Source organism: Squalius cephalus, assembly GCF_949319135.1.
Source record: "Squalius cephalus genome assembly, chromosome: 16".
Classification (NCBI taxonomy): Eukaryota; Metazoa; Chordata; class Actinopteri; order Cypriniformes; family Leuciscidae; genus Squalius; species Squalius cephalus.
This window is the reverse complement of record NC_137137.1, coordinates 11,339,151-11,361,191: the sequence shown is the minus strand read 5'-3', so window position 1 is coordinate 11,361,191 and position 22,041 is coordinate 11,339,151. Positions and strand designations below refer to the sequence as shown.

General features: G+C 36.9%; 1 protein-coding gene across 4 annotated transcripts in view; it reads right to left on the bottom strand.

Moving 5' to 3' along the window:
• Window positions 1–22,041, bottom strand: part of csnk1g2b (casein kinase 1, gamma 2b) — a 31,343-nt gene that overhangs the window by 3,193 nt on the left and 6,109 nt on the right. For 2 of the 4 annotated variants that reach the window (XM_079896108.1, XM_079896109.1), the window contains exons 3-10: window positions 11,634–11,703; window positions 6,730–6,878; window positions 6,303–6,537; window positions 5,944–6,029; window positions 3,530–3,614; window positions 3,292–3,440; window positions 3,059–3,139; window positions 1,239–1,340 (exon numbers count right to left, since the gene is read on the bottom strand). In XM_079896108.1, coding sequence (XP_079752234.1) covers window positions 1,239–1,340; window positions 3,059–3,139; window positions 3,292–3,440; window positions 3,530–3,614; window positions 5,944–6,029; window positions 6,303–6,537; window positions 6,730–6,878; window positions 11,634–11,703 — 957 coding nt within the window. The remainder of the gene's footprint in view (window positions 1–1,238; window positions 1,341–3,058; window positions 3,140–3,291; window positions 3,441–3,529; window positions 3,615–5,943; window positions 6,030–6,302; window positions 6,538–6,729; window positions 6,879–11,633; window positions 11,704–22,041) is intronic. The other 2 variants (XM_079896110.1, XM_079896111.1) reach the window with 1 other exon arrangement.

The window sequence follows — 22,041 nt, the reverse complement described above, 5'->3', positions numbered from 1 at the left end:
GAAACAATATAAACATTTCATACAATCCCCACAACTGAAACCTTTTCTTTACATATTTTGTGTGAAATTATAAAAAGTCAGAATTCACACAAGAATTGTATGTGTCCTGTAATAAAAAAGTACTGAAAACTGATTGCAAACACTGAAGATTGAAGACTTAGACCAAAAGAGCACACTTCTTTCAGAGTATGTTATTTACTCTAATACAGTGGTTCTCAACTCCAGTCCTCGGGACCCATTGCTCTGCACATTTTGTATGTCTCTCTTATCTGACACACTCAGTTCAGTTCATGGAGTCTCTCTTAACGAGCTGATGATCTGATTCAGGTGTGTTAAATAAGGGAGACATACAAAATGTGCAGAGCAGCGTGTCCCGAGGACTGGAGTTGAGAACCACTGCTCTAATAAATGCATGCACTGACTCTTATTTCATCAAAACTACATTTGATACACGTGAATATATATATGAATATATATATGAATATATATAAAAGAACAAAGAACATATGGAAACACCTGGTTTCCTGCACAGATGTGCACATGCCTAAACAATAAATATGTGATCATTCAAATAAAACATTAAATTACACATGTGACTATACTGCAACATTCCTGTTCTCTAAATACTTTTTTTTGGGCCTGAATAATATTCAACCCCTATGAAAGCCATTTTGTAAAACTTGAGCAACTGGCATCTTTGTGCTGAGGCAGTGTCAATACATCTAGACAGCAGTAAATCTACACTGCTGGGAATTTGACAGTGCATTCCTCTGGAAAAAAAATCTCTGAAATAACTAGAACAGACTTAAAAACTAAACTAAATTGAAAAGACAAATTGAAAATAAAAATAAAATGATAAATTCATAAAAAAATAATTATTTTAAAATGTGAGATGAAAAACGCAAGACCTGCGTTTATACAATGGGATATCATTCCAAAAACCAACACTAGGTGGCACATGTGCTTCATCAAGCACCTTTACCATTTAAGAGTTTCTCTTTCAAATCTATCAGCATCCATTAGATCCTATCACATCATGAGCTGCTCTCAAACTAAAACGCTTGATGGCTTCTATTTTAAAACACATGGTATCTCCAAGGAACGCCACTACCGCCATCTGTAGTGTGTTCGGAGCCTAAAGGAGCCAAGCTGAGCGTCACAGATGAATGTGTGCGCGAAAAAGCAGATAGAGAAGCAGCCATGCTCACTCAAAAAGTAGCATGACGTGCAAGCAGTACCTGCACTGAGCCCCCCAGCCTCTCGGCCGTGAGATGCGACCCCAGAGTCTCCTTATTGGTCACTGAAGTGGGCTGGGACTCACTTCCTTTGAGTTCAGGTGACTGATCGACAGTGGAAGAGCATTTTGGATAAGAAAGCGTGGAGAATGGGGCGGGTTGAGGTGGAGAGTTTGAGGTATGATGGGAAGGGGCCGGTGGGTGAGTAAACAAACAAACGAAAAATTCAACATTAAAAAGGAGACATCTCACATGCAGAAGCTTGCTCAATTACTAATATAAACGTTAATAGTGAATGACACAAGCTAATGGAAAACAAGCTAAAAAATAAAAGCAAACATGCAGAGTTAAGAAAGGCTTCTATTAGAAATCAATGTGAGATTTTACAAATTATGACATCTCTTAACATTGTTTTTAAAAGACATGCGAGCGCAAGCAAAAGGGCACATACACGTACAATAATTTTCCAACAGACTGTTAAGCTAATTTTATGCTTATGTAGAGATCAGGGGTTAAACCTGAGATTTTTAAGATTTTAGAGCTTTATGTTTTTAATAAACCAAGCAAAACAGCAAATGTTTGTGAGTGGATGTAAATCAGGATGCATTTGATGCATTAAAGGATGGATATTGGGAACGGAAGCAAATTTTGGCTACATTTTATTTTGTGATTTCATTGAACCATGGATGAGCGACAAAGAAATGTATATGCCGGAATGACTTAATGAAGGCAAGTACACAATGTCTGGAAAGAGACTAATTTGAAATGTGAACTACCGGTCAGAAGTCTGGGGTGTATACTTTTATTCAACAAGGATGCAATAAGTTGTTTAAAAGTGACAGTAAAGTCATTTATAAATGTTACAAAAGATTTCCATTTGGGCTCTCAGTTCATCAAAAAACAATCCTGAAAAACGTATCACCGTTTCCACAAAAATATTAAGCAGCACATCTGTTTTCAACATTGATAATGTTGATAATGTTTCTTTAGCACCAAATCAGCATATTAGAATCATTTCTGAAGGATCATGTGACTCTGAAGACTGGAGTAATGATGCTAAAAAGTCAACTTTGCATCACAAGAATAAATTACATTTTAAAATATTTTAAAATAGAAAACTTATTTTAAATTGTAATAATATTTCACAATAGTACAGTTATTACCATATTTTGATCAAATGCATGAAGTTATGTTTCAAAAACATAAAAAAATCTAACACTTTTGAACAGTAGTATATTATCAAGACATCTTTGCCCTGTCCACATGGTCACAATCATCATTATATCAGGACAAATAAAATCAGACGCAGGGACATCATATTTATGGCCTTTTAGCATTTAACATTTAACAGTGCTGATACCACTGCTGAACCAAAAGAATTTTGATTCAGCAACAGGGAACTTTGTCTCTAAGCAACTGGCCACTAAAACAGATTTGTTTACACCAAGCAAGGCACAACTAACCATTCTTCCATTCCACTAATTAATAACATGAATGATGTTCAGAAAGTGTTGCACAACTGTAACATCACACAAAACTTGAGCAACTCCTCTGACAACTTCTTCTGTGTCATCAATTTGTACGTCCAAAAGTGCCAGGGCTTATTCTGATTGATCACATGTCAAAAGAGGAAAAGTGGGCAGAGTGGGTATATTGTATCTAGCCATGAGTTTGAGCGAGTAAGATACATCCTGGACTCCCCTACAGTGCAATGGAGCAAACAAGATGTACTCTACGACCATCTAGGGTGATTAAGATCTATAGTGTACTTCCCTGAGGTAGATATACTCATCTGACGGAGATTATTTGTGCACCCAACTCACCTGGTTTTTGGTCTGCGGTTGTGCTTTGTCTCTGCTGCTCGGCTGGGGTGTGTCTGTGGGGATGGGGCCTATAGGTGTGGGCTGAAAGAGACAACAATGATCTCATCGTTGAGCATGTCTCACACACGCATACACTTACAAAAAAACCCAACACAGCATGACAAAGGCATTTGACAGTTGAAATACACAGGAAAAGCATTTAAGAAGTGCCTGTGGAGGAAACAAACACTCACGAGAGGCTTGCCGACCCAGTCGTACTCGTAATCAAACACGTAGCCATTCTTGTCGAAGAGGTCTGTGAAGAGCTTCCTCAGGTAGTCGTAATCTGGTTTCTCAAAGAAGTCCAGTCTTCTCACATATCTCAGATAAGTGGCCATCTCCTCTACAGTGTGTAAAAACAGGAATGGCATTAGTTCAGGGTAACGCTTCGCACACTACTGTGCTTGACATAACCAAATCGATGCCACTAACCTGGGAAACTTTCACATAGCACTTCGATCGGTGTAGCTCGCTTGGTGTCGCCGATTTTCTGGTATCGCTCTTTCAGTGTGTCCGCCTGTTTGGGAAACACAGATGATTTCACAACCACAAACTCCTCACAAAAAACCTGGCTGAAATGTAACTGAGCATTAGCAACAAACAAATCCAGGGCAAGATTTTGCCTGAGGCTAGTTTTATTTAATAGGCGAGGACGCACACACACAGCTAGATCATTTTACTAATTTTTTTTTTTTTTTTACATTTACTTTTCATTCTCACCCTACTGTCATGTTCCTCCCATGTAATCCATGTAAGTGATGAATTAACAATGGTGTGAGACATCAGCAGGCAAATGCAGAACTTCTAACACCTGTGTGCATTCAGAAGCAACCGCTACAGCCATGTGACTCAGCTGATATCTGCATTTGTTGCCATGTCATCACACTTCTCAGTTACACTACAGTTCAAAATTGTGGTGTCAATAAGATTTCTTTCTAAAGAAATTAATACCTTTAATCAGCATGGATGCATTAAAATGATCCAAAGTGACAGAAAATGCATTTATAATGGTGTGTGTGTGTGTGTGTGTTTGTGGGGGGGGGGGGGGGGGGGGGGGGGTTCTATTTTAAATAAATGCTGCCAGTTGAACTATACTCAAACAATCATGAAAAATTAATTATGTCCACAAAATTATTAAGCATCACAACTTTTTTCAACATTGATAAGAAATGCTTCTTGAGCACCAAATCAGCATTAGAAAGATTTCTGAAGGATCATGTGACACTGAAGACTGGAGTAATGATGCTGAAAATTCTGATTTCTCATCACAGGAATAAATTACATTTAAAAAAAAATAAATAAAATAAAATAAATAAATAGTAAATGGTTATTTTAAACTGTAATAATATTTCTCAAAATGACAGTATTTTTGATCAAATAAATGTAGCCATTTTACCAACCCCAAACTTTTAAGCAGTAGTGCTGAAACCTGTGGATTACTTTATTAATCCCACAAAAAAGGTTGCAAGGTTCAAAACTATTGTAACTCTTTCTACATTGTCCACAGACTGTGTTAGCTCGCCTGCAATTGGTGCAAAACGCAGCAGCAGGGCTTTAAACTGGTACTAGAAAAAGGGACCATATTACTCCCATACTAGCATATTTAGATTGGCTTCCTGTGAAATTTAGGATTGATTTCAAAATTCTACATTTTATGTTTACAAGGCACTAGCAGGCCACGTGCCCCAGTATATCAGTATATCTTCCTTCACTCTCCCTAGAGCACTTAATAGGTCCTAAACTTTGGAATGGTCTCCCGGTCCATGTGAGATTAGTTAAATCAATTTCCACTTTTATATCATACTAAAAAAATTTTTTCTCTAGCTTTTGAACAATCTTTCTTATATGCTGAGATGGTGTGCGCTTATTGTTCTTTTTTTATATGCTGTGATGGCTTTTTTCCCATTTTTTTAATTGTCTTTCTCGTAACCAACACCAACATAGGGCTGTGAGAATATTCGTAATTGATTTCTGATTTCGATTTTGGCTTCCAACGATTATGAAAACAAGATAATCAACATAAAATGATTATTGCATTCAGTCCAGCGCACCTTCCTTTCCTTCACAGAGATGCGCTTTCGTTCCTCCCTAAAAGCCCAAAATTAACATCTATATGAGCCAAATAAGTGTGTTGTAAAATGCAGTCTACTGTTGCTAAACAGCGGGACGTGTTTGATATTAAACAGTGTTATTAAAAGCGAATTAAGCTGCAAAAGAGACACTGTTTCCCAGGCGGCTTTCTGTGAGCGCGCTCCGAGTCGGATCTGAATGCCGATAAGCAAATGGGCTTCGGATGCGCCTAAACATGTACACACAAAAATGTCAAAATGCCTTTTTGGAGAGTATTTATGTAAACTTAAGTAGCTTTAATAAGGATTAATCTATATTTAAAGTGTACAGCAAATCTGATTATTTTTTGTTGTCGGCTATTACTTATCTGAATACCACTTTGTACATCTTCCTTAAATTATACACAGTTTATTTAATTTGTATTTTCATTGCTTTTATTTGTCTATTTTGTTTGTAATTTGTTTCTTTGTTCTTGTTGTATTGCTGACTTTTTACTTGTCTTATGTAATTGTTTATTTATTAGTTAACCTAGTAGGCTATTAGTTTTTGCTGATGTATCAATAATCGTGAAAAAAAGACTTATCACATTGCCTACTAATAATCGTGCTAAATAATCGTGATTTCAATACAGACCAAAAATAATCCTTTATGATCTTAATGATTAAGATTTTTGCCATAATCGAGCAGCCCTACTCCATCATGAGGTAAAGATATGAAAATGGAGAAACCATCTCAAGAAATGATGAACAAACTGTTAGGAGGTAGAAAGTACAAACCTTCAAGCCCTGCCAGGGCAAACTGCCTCTTAGAAAGTACATAAACATATGGCCCAGTGCTTCTAGGTCGTCCCTTCTGCTTTGTTCTGAGGGGGAAGAAAAACAACAACTGTTATATGTCACACTGATGGATGCAACAGGTACATTTTCACTGTTATATGAGACGGATATATTTAAAACTTCAAGATTAAGAGGGTTACATAAATATGAGTCACTCAGGAAAAGTGAAATTATTTACGTTCTTTAAGGTGGGTTGGTGATTTTATTATTTCCCCTCGTCAGAAATCAGTTTTAAAAAGACATCCAGAAAATGAGCTTAGGAAAAGGAAAGGAGATGCGAGTTTAAAGTGCATGCATACCTTTTCCCAAATGTGTGTTTATACTCATATATCGGGCAGTGCCAGTCAGGCTCTTATGCTCTCGGTATGGGATGTGTTTTTTGGTCTCGGGGTCTATGTATTCTTTGGCAAGCCCGAAGTCGATGATATGAATGGTGTGCTGCCTCTTGGACCCCGGCCGCCCCACCAAAAAATTCTCTGGCTTGACGTCTCGATATATCAAGCTCCGCGTGTGAACAAACTCCATCCGTGTTATCTGAAAAAACAAGGAGGATTGTGGTTGAGGACATTCTGCACCAAAAAACATAAAAAAAATATACCACAAAAACATGACAGAGCTGAACGATTCCTAGAAATCATTTAGAAAACAGCCAAAAGAAATCCTAAATGTATGAGATAAGCCAAAATTGCTGAAAGAGGCTTACTGGCTCTCTGACCGGATGCTTACCAGTTGAATAGCTATCATTAGGACGGTCTTGAGGGAGAAAGTGCGGTCGCAGAGGTCAAACAGGTCCTCCAGACTGGGCCCAAGCAGTTCCAGAACCATAGCGTTGTACTTCCCGCAAGGCCCGAAGTAGAAGACCTGAGGAACTCCCTCTGCAAAGACAAAATGATCATTTAACAACCCAGTGAAATGGAAACAGAATCTCACTTCTCAAACTTAGAATTTGCACCAAACAATCACATTTAATAAGCTTTTGTCCTTTAGTTTAGGGAAACAGTTTTGTATTATTTTCTTAACACCACCAAATGTTTAGCCTGCTGTTCACAGCCAGTAGAAGACACCATCTCTGAAAAGACCCATAATGACAACACCTTGAACAAAACATGACTAACAAGCCCTGGGAGAGCATCATGCAATTCATTAAAGCAGCGACTATCTTATGCTCACCGAGTCACAGACTGTAAAACATCTGATCTATCCCGTGCACACAACACATTCTCTCCCACATTAAGTCCTCAAAACACAGACTATGGGCATGACTCTGCAAGGATGACTTGAACATCATTCAACAGAACTGTTTTGCTTCCATTGAGGCTTCAAATTGTATATAGCACAGTAGGGGTGGGTGATATACTGGCTGAAGCTACATGTGTTGGTGTACATTTTCAATTTCTACAGCAATTATGCAAAACAGTGCTTTTATGGCCGTTCAATCAAAGAGCAAAGAGCTTGTATATTAAAGAAAAAAGGTTGCATACCCTTGGATAGTGCCGCTAACATGATCAAACTTTCTTACCTGCTGCCGCTATTAAACATGGAGATAGAGGTGATAGTACAGAGTAAATGAATTCAGAAATTAAAAAAATGTATTGGGCCAACCAATAATTTGTATCTAGTAATTGTATATAGTCAGCAAAACTTCCCAATGAAGTTTGAGGGAGTGAAGGGCAGGTTTGCAAACTTTTTTCAACTAAAAAGAGAGAAGCCTAGGCTATATATTTTTTCTTGGGTTGAAATTAGTGATGTCAGATATATTTAAATAAATAACTTAAAATTTAAATAAATGTCAAAATAAATAATAAAAGGCATTAAAATAGAGAAAATCCTTCAAATGTGTGAATATATGTAAAAAAAACTAAAAACTAAATTATACTCAAATATTAGAATAAACAAATGAACAATATTTTAATATATTTATTAATAACAAGAATACTGTGCTATAAAATTTTGTTTAGATCATCCACCCCTAGTACCATGTAGCACACAACAATAAATCACTACTTAAAATGCATTTTTACAGACCAAAGCAAATAGTCTGGTACAAATAACAGGTGTTGTGCAGGATTAGGTTTTTTTTTTTTATGCTGTCCCAAAAAAAGCTGTGACTCTACAAAACAAGACCTCAAGGACACACAGTTCTTAACTGCTCCCCACTGCCAGTGTTTCCAATTCAAGTCCAGGTCGTCTGTGCCAGATCCCACGTGTGTGTTCTTTGGCCCAATGGTCAGATGCAGAGGCACATGAGACACACTGAGACAACGAGCCTAGGAAAGCCCAGCTGCAGGGGGGATTATAGAAGGATTTACCTGATCGGCAAACGTCATTCCCACGGGTGGGGGTGCCGAACACGCACACACACCTGCCTGCACTTTAGCCAGCCGGATCTGTTTGGAAACCACAGCGATGATGGATGTGCCCATGGCAAGACTGCAGCCAGGAAGCTGACTCATCAAAGCACCAGATCCAAGATTTTAAACCCAACGCCAACTCGGCAATCAGAGGGAGGAAAATTACAACCATGCGCAGCTAGAACACCTCCTTGAATTGTAAACAAGGCCATCGCAAGTTCTTAAAGTTTTTCAAATTATACCAAAGAAATATAAAATTTGAAAAATTATCATAGTGGCAGAAAGCAGAACTATGAGAGGAAGCACAGTCCATTTTATCCATGCAGTACACAAAACAAACGAACTGTACAACAGAGGGGCCTGTGATGAGTAGAAAATACAAAGGCCATTAAAGTATTTAGATAATCTTGTACACACTTAAGTCACTTATAATGTCTCATTTAGGAATGTAATACCAATAATTTGGTAATTGTTATGTTATGGCAGATAACTGATAAAATGCTAATAATAATCAACCTAAAATAAACCTAAAAACTAAAAAATATATTTTTTGTCAATTCAATTTAGGCATCACAACAATGTTGTACAATATTAAATATAGACAGCAAAAGTCATCTAAAAATGGGCAGAAACAATAAAACAACAACTAAACTAAATATATGAATAAAAGCACACATAACTAAATAAATGCATAAACAAACAAAGCTATTCGTTGCATCTGAAATTGCATACTGAGTATGTAATAATATGTTCTATATGGTATGAATATGGCCACTGGCCAGTATGAATGAAATTCTGACGTACTACATCCACCATGTTGTTACTGTCACGTGACCTACCAGTGTCAGTTGGGTAACTGTTTTCGATTACTATGTATTCGGACATGCTACTCTTTTGGCATACTGTTTTTTGCATACTATATGAAAGGGAAAGGGAAGTATTTGATTTTGGATGAAGCGATTGTAAAAAGAAAATACACTTTTACCCCTTTTACCAACTACCGCTCTACCTTGTAGAGTTCAACAAGGAGATTTTCTGGAGATTTTCAACAAGGAGATTTTCTTTCATTTCAAAACCCACTTGCTCACATCACTAACAGAGCCTGAGTGAAAACAACACAACTCATTGTTCATCAAACACGTCCTCTCAGCGCAGACGCACTGGAATGTCAAAGTTAGCACACATGCCCGAATGAATACTTGCATATTAAAGATTCAGCATGCAGCAGGAGAACAACAAGGCCCTGATTCCATTACCGGGACATTGGAGAAGAATCAGGGACTGAAACGTGATCGTTCCGGGTGGCGCAGGTCCCAGTGTGATTCAGGAGATGAGAGGGTTGGCGCTATCAGCCCTGCTGCATAAAACATCCACAGCCTGCACTGCAGAGAGTGCCGTGACCCTGTTTTTCCCAAATGTCAGAGATTGAACGCAACGATTGAAAAGCCACTAACCAAGTCACAGTCACACAATGCAACTCAGCTAAAAATAACTCGAAAGCTTTAATCAGCAGCACAATAGCAATTAAACATTAAACACAAGCTATTTAAAACAAGCTACACATGCGAACACAGCAGCAGCAATTTCTCCATTGCACTTTAAAATGCCTCATGCTCTAAATAATTGACAGAGGCATAGAAGTGCATGACATTTAAGGTGCAAAACTGTTGATGGGCAAAGCAAAGATCCTATTTATGATAAAAGTGGGATTGTGACATCATATAATGGAGCGCAGTTAGAAAGAGCAATACACCCAGAGAAGTATCCTAACATGACCTGGGCTCTTTTTCCAGGACAGTAGAGAATTAACACTCTTCTTTAGCTGCAGGTTTAAGTGAGCCTCTCTGGTGGCTTAAGACGAGTCTCACAATGGCAGATCCTTTCAAAGGATTCTTTGGGAAAGCTGGAGGTCTGGTTTGGTTATCTCCTCTCAGGCTTCATAACCTTTAGATCCAGATTTTACAACTGTGAATCACTGGACCCCGCTGGCTTGCTTTGGAAAGCGATGTTCACTTTGAAGTGATGGATGTGCATTATCAGAAGGCGAAGTTGTGTAAGATTCAGTCTCACATTGAAAAATCACAGGTTGAGTAACTTAAAACTACATTTCAAAATAATAATAAATTCTCTAGAACGAATAAGAAAGCAGCACAAAAATTCCTTCCACTTTCAAGATTAATTTATCTTTAAGGGCTGAAAATCTCTTCACATTTTGAGCCTAGTGGTTTTTTGTTATGCCCCAGGTCTGTATCCTGTGATTTAGGCCTTGGATCCAGGGTCAGGATGAATTACACGCACCAGCAAAAAGGCATCAGAGAGGGAGGATAATCTAACGCTCACTGAACTGCAAGACACATAAGTCTGTAGCAGACAAGCAAAAGAAAAGCTTAAGTTAAGGGTCAAGGTTACCACACAAAGTAAAAGAAATGTTAAACATGATAGCTGGCCATGTTTATTTTCTCTGCACAATCCTGGACATATGGCTTTCTTCTTGAGAGGAATCAGTCACGTGCTTGGACATTCGATAATGGCAACCCAGCCACGAGGAGTCATGAAGATATAAATATAGCGGGCCTGCCCTGCACGCCTGCACTTTCACTGGCTATTAATGTTGCAGGGGTGGCAGCAGTGGCTCCGATGATCTGGCAGGAGATCAGATCCCGGCTGTGGAGACAGGCGTTCGGTGAATGAGATCATTGCATTGCAGGGTGGCTACGAGTCGCTGTGAATAAGAGCCGCACTTCATGCCAGTCAACCATCCGGTTCAGTGATCAAATGGATGGATCCACCAAGGATTTGTTCAAGCTGCTCATCCTTTTCATTGTAGGGCTTAAAAGGATCAAAGTTCAGCCTTCTGGCTTCGCAACATGTATGGTAATTACAATACAATAAAAATGGCAGGGAGTAGCGGCCAAATCACACAGATTTAATCCATTATAACCTCATTCATAAAACAAAACAAAAAAATTCTAATCTGGGCAGGAGACACATTCAGTCATTACACAATAAATAAGAACTTGAACACATCTTCTTCTTATGGTGGACTTCCCCTGGGTAACCTATCACTTTATACCTCCTTAATCTCAATCCCATTTCAGACCCTCCTTTTCACTGTCACTTGCTGCTGATGGGTGAAAAAGCCACATCAAAAGGTCGGAGATCGCCGCCCCCATGATTCTCAGCACACAACTGAATGATGATCAGTCTCACACAGGATGAGGAGGTGGTGCTTTTCATAAACCATATATCACACGATTCTCGAAAGGCTGTGAGGCTTACCTGAATTTCCCAGCTGTTTATAAAATCTATATTCCAAATGGAGTTGAGGTGCTCTGGATTTGATCGGCTCCTGAAAGAGAAGAAAAAGAAAAAAAAAACTAGGCATTAGAGGAATATAGAAAAGTTATCAGAGAATATCAAATATAAACATACAAAAACATGACAATAATCTGAAGCTTTTTTGCATTTGCATTTTGTATAGTTTTGGGAGTGACAACATTTAAATGAGCAAATCTCTATACATACATTATAGTTCAACTATCAGTTCAAGTACAGTAAAAGTATCATAAAAGTAGCCTATGTGACTAATGCACAAGATATTAAATAAGTGAATTCTTACAACAGCCTTGCATGAGGAACAGAACAAAATTTAAGTCAGTCTTCACTGAATTGTGACATCTGCCCTAGCTCTGCCTGCAGTCAAACTCTGCTTGCTATCTGATTTAGATCTTGAATTCAAACTCATTAAATAAGTTGCAGTGGTTAACAGCTCATTCGATAGGGGGATTATCAGTGAATAGTGAATATTTTAGTCTGTGAATGTAGGCTGTAGTGGCAGTCAGGAGAGAAGTGATAGCAATATTTAGTTGCATCGTGTATGTGGCCATAAATAAAGTTTTATTTTTAAGAATAAGTTCAACAAATTGGTAAATAAATTAGCCATATATAAAATGAGATAAGGGATAGACAGACAGGACATAATCCAGAGAAAATAAATCTAAGTACAATACAGAAAAAGTTATTACAAATGTCACGTCAGCTATTTGTTCATATTATTTAAGATAAATCATCAAGTCTGTAAGAATACAGATGGCACATGTGCTCCTCTGAAAACTGAAAAGAGAGGGGGAAAGAGAAGTAAACACCAACAACAAGACTGTATCAGTTCTCACAGCCAAACTAACACAGAGGGCCCTATCTTGCACCCAGCGCAATTGACTTTGTATCATTCCTATTTTGCACCCGACGCACAGCGGACTTTTCCCTCGACAGACGCACATCGGTAAATTAGGGAATGAACTTGCGCTCCCAGGGGCGGTTCAGCGAAAAGAGGAGGCGTGTTCCAGCGCAAACGTTCCCTGATGCTATTTTGCAGTTCCAGAAAACAATTCCGCCACTGACCAGGAAAAACCTAGTCTAAAGTCAGTGGCGTGTTATTCAGATGCTATTTTAAGGGCGCATGTTATGTATAACATGCCATAATGTAGCGTGTGCACAACGCACACTTTGGTTCTCTCATCTACACAGACGCAGCAGTTGACATTTTTGCAAACCATACATAATTACAAGGAAAAATATTCCACACGAGGGAAATCATTGTGGTGTCCACTGTCCATGAAGATGTGAAAAAAATAGGCGTAAATCTAGCTTACACATTTACCAAAATTATTATACGCCTGTTTAACCGAAGCTAATTTGGGTGTGTTTCTCCCATCCCCATACAATGTCACTTCTCTGTCTTTTACGGCCCAGACGAGAACGTTGGTCTCCTCGGCTCTGAACCGCTCCTGGCGTGCGCCTGGCAAATCCGCCGTTATAATAGCAATCCGCCATGGAACAAGCACGCCTGCTTTTAAAGGGAATGTGAGATGACGCTCTGATTGGTTTATTTCACGTTACGCCCAAACCACACCTATGAGTAACGTAGCTACTTCAGACCAACCCATTTTAGATGCAGGCGCAAAATCCATCCACAAAGTTACTTGCGTTTCGCGTTTGATACTTGCGTTTCAAATCGTTAAAATAGGGCCCATTGTCTTCTGTCACCCTCCCACATTTTCTTTGTTATAAAGAATCCATTCCTGCACCCTGTATATAAGTCAAGAGAGATTGCTTGGAAAAAAACTTTCCAGTGGTTAATGGTCTGTAACAGAACACACTGAGCGAGTCCTCAATCAGGTGTCATGTTACAGGGTTCAGCAGTCTGACTCTGGCCTCTTGATCTTCCAGGGCCTACTAACACCCAGAGCTCAGCATTTAGTAGCATCCACCTGACCACAGTTGTGCTACCATACCAAATCATACCAAAGACCAGGGCAAGAAACATGACCTTAATAGTGTAACGATGGCTCTGTCATTAAAGCTCTTGGGCTGGTAATGCAAAAATCTGAATTTTAAACTCAGTTGTGTGACCCAAAACGCCCATTGTGTAGAATATTCATGTAAACATAGCCAGTTATGACTTAGCCTAAGTGAAATAAGTTTTGGTCATTTCGGCTACCCCTAACCCCAGGTAGCTCCATGTGTTCTTCCTATCCAATTAATTTACTGTAAGTTCATTTGAATGAAAAACATCTGGGAAAAAAAAAAATCAAGTAACGTTGATGCTTGATATTATATCATTTTATAATATTAATCATTTTTAAATATTTAATTTAGTCTAAATTAATTTCCTTCTGATTAATATATAATATAATATAATATAATATAATATTTTAATATAATATTTTAATTTAAAATGCAATTTATTCCTGTGAAGACAGCTGAATTTGCAGCAACCTTAACTTCAGTCTTCAGTGTTACAGAATCCTTCAGAAATCATTCTAATATGTTGATCTGGAAAACTGCTTTATTTTTTTTCAGGATTCTTTGACGAATACAAAGTTCAAAACAACAACATTTGATTTAAATAGAAATCTTTTGTAACATTAAAAATGCCTTTACTGTTACTTTTGAACAATTTAATGCAATAAAAGTTCTCTTTAAAAAGGCTTACTGTGGATTTGGAAAGTAAAATCAGTAGAGTAGTAATGGACTCTGTGCTCTGGATTCTAATGGTTCAATCCAGCTCATGTTACTTGCTCAGAAAACGAGCAGACACAGCAGGGGCAGAGCTGCATCTGTTGAGCTGTGATGTAACCGTGGTCACACACACACGGTTCTTTCCAGGAAGAATATGAAGGGATCGGACAGATTAGGCAAACCAGAATGTCCATCCAAATCTCTTAGTTAAGGGGAAGTGAAGGAAAAAGATAATAATGATATAACTCAAAGATGTAAGCATGTGATAAACATCTAAAGAAGCTTGAAGTGAAACATTAAAGGGATAGTTCACCCAAAAATTAAAATACTGTCATAATTTACTCACCCTCAAGTTGTTCCAAACCTGTATACATTTCTTTTGTCTGTAACCAAACAGTTGATGGGCCCCATTAACTTCCATAGTTTTTTTTTTTTTTTTTTTTAACTATGGAAGTCAATGGTGCCCATAAACATTTTGGTTACCCATTGTCTTTGAAATATCTTCTTTTATGTTCAGCAGAAGAAAGAAATTCATACAGGTTTGGAACAACTTGAGGGTGAATAAATTATGACAGAATTTTGATTTTTGGGTGAACTAGCCCTTTAAGCATCTTAATATAAATCCATCAATCAATCATGAGTGACTACCCATGATGTATTCAAATCTCTGAGAATCTCCTCACACAGGTTCTAAAGGCCCTCACCTTCAATTTTCTATTTAATGAGATGGAAATTATCTGAAGCAGTTAGCAAATTCCATGCAAACTTTTGACACACAGTTACTGTTCATGCAAATGAGAATCATCATGAATCACTGCTATAAACAGGATGCCCAAGGCATTGGCACAGGTTCCTAATGTGAGCACAGTGCCTTGTGCAAATACAAGAATTCAGGGCCCTGTCCCAACACCAATGGACAGCTCCACCCAAAACCACAGACATGCCCAAGGAGCATTATATTAGTAGGAAATATTAGGAGGAAAATGCTCAGAGTGCAAACAAATAACAGCAAACTACTCTATTCAAAACTAAATTGAAAATAGAAGTCAAATTAAAGGTAGGAAATATAAGCGTTTGTATATGCTAATTCAACCAACAAATACACAAAAAATGGTGTAGAAAATTGCAAGTAAATTTCATAAATAATTACAAAGAAAGTAACACATTGAATTAAACGTGAAATTTTAAAGTAGAGAAGAAGAGTAATAGGATATTCAACAAAAAAATCTGATTTTATTTTTCAGGAATTGATTGAATCGTAGTCCGAACTATGTGAAAAGGATAGGAGTGATCGAAAAATAAGAGGGCGAGATGACATTAACTAAAAATACTTTATTAATTACTCATTAAACATTCATAATAAGAACAGAAAAAAGTAATTAAATACACAGGTCACATTTTATTCCATGTTGACTTATTCCACTATTTATTATTTCACCCACACTTGATTATATTATTATATAATAAACGGCCCATCTATGTACTGTAACCGATGACATCAACGGGTCAGTATCATTTCCTCTCCGACTTTCCAACTGGCTGAGCTTTAAGTATGCATGTACAACCTCCCCAAATGAGTTAACAGTAGGCAAGCGAGAGGGGACAACCACGAAAAGCATTTCTACAAACTGAAGCTTTAACGTCATTAAAAAGCTCAAGAGATGATAAATCCACTACGCAGAAATAATTCAAGAGTCCATGATCTCATTTTAATGTGACGTTCTGTGCCTTTACACCCATTCCATTATGAAACATGTAATCCAAAAAATGACTGTGAGAGGCTGAACAGTGTTAATCCTTGTCAGTCAGTTGTAATCGATGATATCATCGGCTCCATTAGAGGACTTTAGTACATCTTAGCATGTAGGATAATGTATCACTGGCTACAGACATTACTTTAAAAAAAAAAAAAATACATTCAATGAGAGATGTATTATGATGAATAAAGCAATGCACATTATTAGGGCGGTCATTAGTCCTCTAATAACTCAAAAAATAAATACAGAATGAGAATCCATGAACTGCATTATTAGACTGTTTTCTAAGGCTGCATGATATAAAAAAAAAAAAAAAAAAAATCATAACATAGCATAGTGCTATTGTGAATTCACAAACGCTGCGATTAAATTAAATGTTTGCGCTGCGGGTTTAATAGCCTCTATATGCGCTTTAATTAAAAGTAGGGTAGGGAATTTCAGAGTGGCTAGCATTAACAAGTTAGCTTTGAAAGCATAAGATCCCACCCCCCATCAGAGTGCTCTCTAAAGCCACGCCTCCTCCAAAACACATGAACACGCACAACAAGAGCAGAGTCTGCAAAGTGTCACGAGAGGCGTTAAATTACCTCACGTCTCAAAGCACATATTACAATTCACAACAATAATGAACAAACAACTTGTAGAGCTCTGACTTGTACCACCTGACTGCTGCAGATTCATTTCAGTGTTGATAGTGTTGACATAGAAACACATAATTTCTACAACTTTCACATAGGAGAAAAAAATCTGCCTTTAACCTTGAAAGAAATAAAGATTTGACATTTATTGTGATAATTATCAGACCTCGATATAAAAATTGCACGTGCGAAAACAACATGAGAGTAAATTAATGCAGAATTTACATTTTTGGATGAACTAACCATTAAAGTTGAATATAATGCATAATAAAGTTGAATATAATGTATAATAATGCAATGGGGGAGTATTTTTGGGTCCTGAAAATAATAAAGTAATAATAATAAAATATAACTCTTTATTTTGGCTTAAAATATTGCGATAGTATCGTATCGAGAGTTCAGCATCACAATTTGTATCGAGAGATTCGAGACATGAGTGTATTGTTACACCCCTAGAAGATATATGTACATTGTTAAATATTTAGACCACTTCTATTATTGATTGTCATCAGGATGTGTAGAGAATTTCAGCCAGTATAACAAAAAGTGTTTATGAACAACATTGCATACCCTACCCTTAATTACATTTGTTACATGCGTCTCAGAGCAGCTCCGTTCACAGTAAATGCAGCTCCACACAAACTCTAAAGTATTTAAAGTCTGGTGCGCTTTGTGTTTCATAGCGTTTCATTTTACACTGTTGTTATTGTTGTTATGTATTTTAAGTCATTTTAAAATACACTTAGGCCTACTTTTATTAGCACAAAAAATATATCCGATTGCTCATCGAAATTGACAGATTACTCAATTACCAAAATAATTGTTAATGACAGCCCTATACATTATCTTTTAGCTATGCAATTAGCCAATAATAAGTGATGGCTCATGAAATTGGGGTCTATTAACCTTCCAAAGAGTATATTTGCAGAATGTCACGTTAAAAATATATTTTTTATTTCAAAGATTAAACAGGTTAACATTGCACAGAGGAGTGATTTCACAGCAGTTAAGTCATCTATTGCTCTGAAATACCCTATCATTTGTGAGATTGTCCACATAATGACCTTCAAGACAGAGATTACATGTAATCTGTGCCCTGGTAACCAGCCTCAATGTTTGCATATGTTGACATTTTCAAGGAGCTGATCTTCTGGAATAAATTGGTAACTCTGAAATTATATCTTGTGGACTCAAAAAGTAAAGAATTCAAGCAAGAGACGCTTGAGGAGGTCCAAAAGCAAAATTGACAAAATGTGCCAGCAAACTAAATTAACTAGCACGTCTGGGCCCCAAGGAGCATCTGCAATGCCAATTGTGTATTTATGCATGTTCTGATGAGGTGTTAGAAAGGCCAGGTGGGGATACATCATAATTGCTGACATGGGCTGAAGGAGGAAGTTTGCACAGCCAGCAGCCCTCAAAATAATGCTATGAATATACAGTCTGCACATTATTTCCAGTAATGTTTCATGACACTCTTGCCAAATCTTATTAGAGTTTGCACAAAACTACTTATTCTCAAAAACAAGTCAGTGAGGAAAAAAGAACGAATCTAAATAATTGACTAGTCAACTACTGTGACCCTACACTAATTCAACTAATTATTTAAGTTGCAAAACAAGTATTTTTTGAGAAGAGACACTGCAACTCTGCTCGTGAAGTCAGCAATTAAAGACAAAATTAAACATTTCACTTCCATAATTAGATTTTTTTTTTTTTTTTTTGCAAAACAGTTTCAATAGAAAATACATTATTTTTATAGACATAGATTTGTTTGGATCATGATGATATTAAAGGTTAATAATACCATGCAGTCTCCATTAGTATTTATCAGCAGAAAACTCATTTCAAAAGCTTAGAAAGTACATTGACAAACTATTATATATTTAAAAAAAAAAAACTTTAGACTAAAATGCACTGATGACCCTCGCACAATAACAAAAACATTAAGAAAGCAAATAGGTAAAACTCATATCAAATTAAAAAATAATTTGGTACAAATACCAAAATTATATGTTTATCTCAAATACTTGAAGCTAACGGAAGTGCATGATACTATAGTTACAACGAGGGCCTTCAGTCTGAAGTAATTATGGGCAAAGGTGTCGAGGAGTCTGGAGAAGACAGAAACAGCTGGTCTGTGTCCACCTCCTTCAACCCCTCGAATTCAGATCAGATTTCAGAGTCCCAGATGGAGGGAGAACAGCTGCAGGGGTCTAACAGCAGAGCTTCATACACGGACTGGTACCACTGTCACTAGTGCGAGCAGCCCGAGGGAAATGAGAGAGGATTCCAGAGCAGGCCGTCATTCACACTGCAGTTGAGGAGCAGATGTGACAGGCCTAATCTACTCTGATTAAATCAATCTTCTGCTTAGTGTCAGGACATTACAGACAACTCATTGCAGAATCTTTCATGATACATCCATGATCGAAATGCTAGAAATCAAAGAGTAAATAATATATTAAAGCTGTGTAAGCGCATCCACATAAGAGTTAGACATTCATGACTAGCACAGTTCGCATGTGCATTCGGAGCATTTTGTCCAATTGTAAGTTGCAATATTATATTTATTTTGTGTATATGCATTGGTCAAGTTAATAAACGCAGTAGTAAAGTGATTCAGTTTATTGGTGGTCATCTTTAGATTCAGCTAACGCAGCTCAAACAGCAATGCTTTAATAACTCTGATTGGTACTGTCATATACATATAATAATTTATGACAGCACACAAATACTGAACTGAGTTCTCTTACACTTGCACTTGAACTGACAATTTCACACAAAATTGTCAACCTGCCTGTCTTGGTGAATATTCTAGTAAGTGAACGTAAAGAGTCGAGAAAGACAACATTTGTGGTATTGCTTGTAGTTTGATTATTTGTTCTGATTTTATTACAGACTGTTTAACTTCAATAATGTTTTAAATGTATATTTTATATTTATAAAGATTTATTTTCCTTTCCTTTCCTTGCATTGTTCTTGCATACCATGTAAAAAGACTGGCGAGTAAAATAAAATAAATTACTAGCCAACAGCAACTCAAGCTTGAGTATAGAGGGCTGCAATGGCCTTGTCATGATATAAAATTACATACACTGTGATATAACACATTGGTCATACACCTAGATAGATGAATATCTCATTCAGCTGTGAGTTACACTCTATATGAGCAGCTTGGCTACTTTCAATCATGTGACGGAAGCTGTCAATCACTGCAATAGAGATCTAGCGCTTCATTATTAAACAAGTGCTAATGGACACCATGACAAAACTAAACTTCTTGCCTAGAGATTGTGCCAATTTATTAGTTCCTCCTGCTAACATGCCCATTTCTCACATCCCCAAGCTTCCGGTCTTGAATGATAAATAGATGAATGAGAATGCAGAATGAAGGGGACTGTATATGGGTGGGGCTCTGGACTCCAATTGCAGAAAGAAAGAGAAATCACACACCGAGATCTGTGGACACATGTCTGTTCAAACAAGCCAGAGCTCTTGTATTACTACAAAAGCTGTTTGGAAGCTGTCATACATGTATTACACAACTGGAATCCCCAGCACAAGTGTGTATGAGAAAGACAGAGAAACTATGTGGTGTTTCCACTCCTCCGCTCTGTTCTGGGTCCCTCGTGAGCCTCTCAGTATGGACTGACTGGAGCACTGTGTCGACAAGAACCAGGGAACAAAGAGAACCTTTCATCAGCTTTATTCTCTTTCCAACTACTGTTGTTCCTCCAACTCTCCTCCTTTCTTTTTTTTCTTCTCCCACTCTTGCTGTTCTAGTAATTTATTTCATCAGAGGGCAGAGCCTGACTTTGGGCTCTTTTCTTTCTCAAATGTTAGGAAACAGTGACACAGGAGTTCACCTTTGCTCCAGGTGCAGATGTGCCTAAATATATAAATAAATATACAAACTAGGCTGTACAAGCTAAAAAGAAACTCTAGAAACCTTTCAGCGCTTATCAATTGGCAACGCATTTGATCAATGTTGGTTATGTTAAATTTAAAAACAAACAAACTTCATGCTAATCCTTAACCTGCGGCAGCAAATATCAAAAATGAAGGCAGTTAATTTGCAACTTATATCAAATGTGTGCCATGAGAATGTTTAACTGACAGCACAAACTTGTGGTATACTCATTACATAAGCAGAAGGCAGCTGGTGAGGACTGTTGGTGTCTTGAGGTTTTGGTGCTCGGTAAAATGCAACATTCTGCTCGTGGTTGGTTCAGTAGACAAATTCAGAAATATCAAAATTTGTAAAAAAAAAAAAAAAAAAAATGTAAGAAATTAATACTTGCATTAAATATCATTTTTGATCAATTTAAAGGGATAGTTCACCCAGCTGAACACAAAAGAAGATATTGTGAAGAATGTCAGTAACCATAAAGCTGATGGATCCCATTGACTTCCATAGTATTTTTTTTCCATAATATGAAAGTCACTGGGGCCCATCAACTGTTTGGTTACCCATATATTCTTGAAAATATCTTCTTTTATATTCTTTTATGAAATTCATACCAGTTTGGAACAACTTGAGGGTGAGTAAATGATTCAAGAATTTCCATTTTTGGGTGAACTATCCCTTTAAACTGATCAAAAGTGACAGTAAAGTCTTTTACATTATTAAAAAAAGCATTTCATATAAATTCTGTTTTGAACTTTCAATTTACCAAAATAATCCTGAATTTTTTTTTTTAATCACGGTTTGGAAAATAATAAGTCCACATTTCACTTTGCTGCCAGTTACTGATAATGAACCTTTGCATGAAAAGGATACGCAGGTTGTTTATCATTATAATTTTTCCATATGAAAGTTAAAGTTTATGCAATTAAAATGAATAGACTAGCCTAGGCTATATTTTGTATGAAAACATTTCAGAGTAATATTGATGTTGTTTTGGTTTGTTAGAAAAATAATAGGTTTCATTAATTCATAATAGACTGTTTGAGTGAGTTCGAATTTTCAAATAAATTTAATTAAATCCATTAAAGTCAATGGAGTTCATACTGGTAATTATCATATTATATGTTCTTACAAATTTAATGTAATGATCAAATAAAATGCATCTAAAATATTGATAAAAAATATATTTTCTTGCAGCTCACTGCTTTTTGCTGTCATTCTTGAAAAATAATTTCTCAATTTTTTTAATTAATAAAAAGGGGGTAAATAAAGTAATAGTATGGTAAAAACATGGTTACATTCAAACCTTTAAAACTGTTTTTGAGCATTCACTCAATTAGAAGTTACTGATTAGATACAAT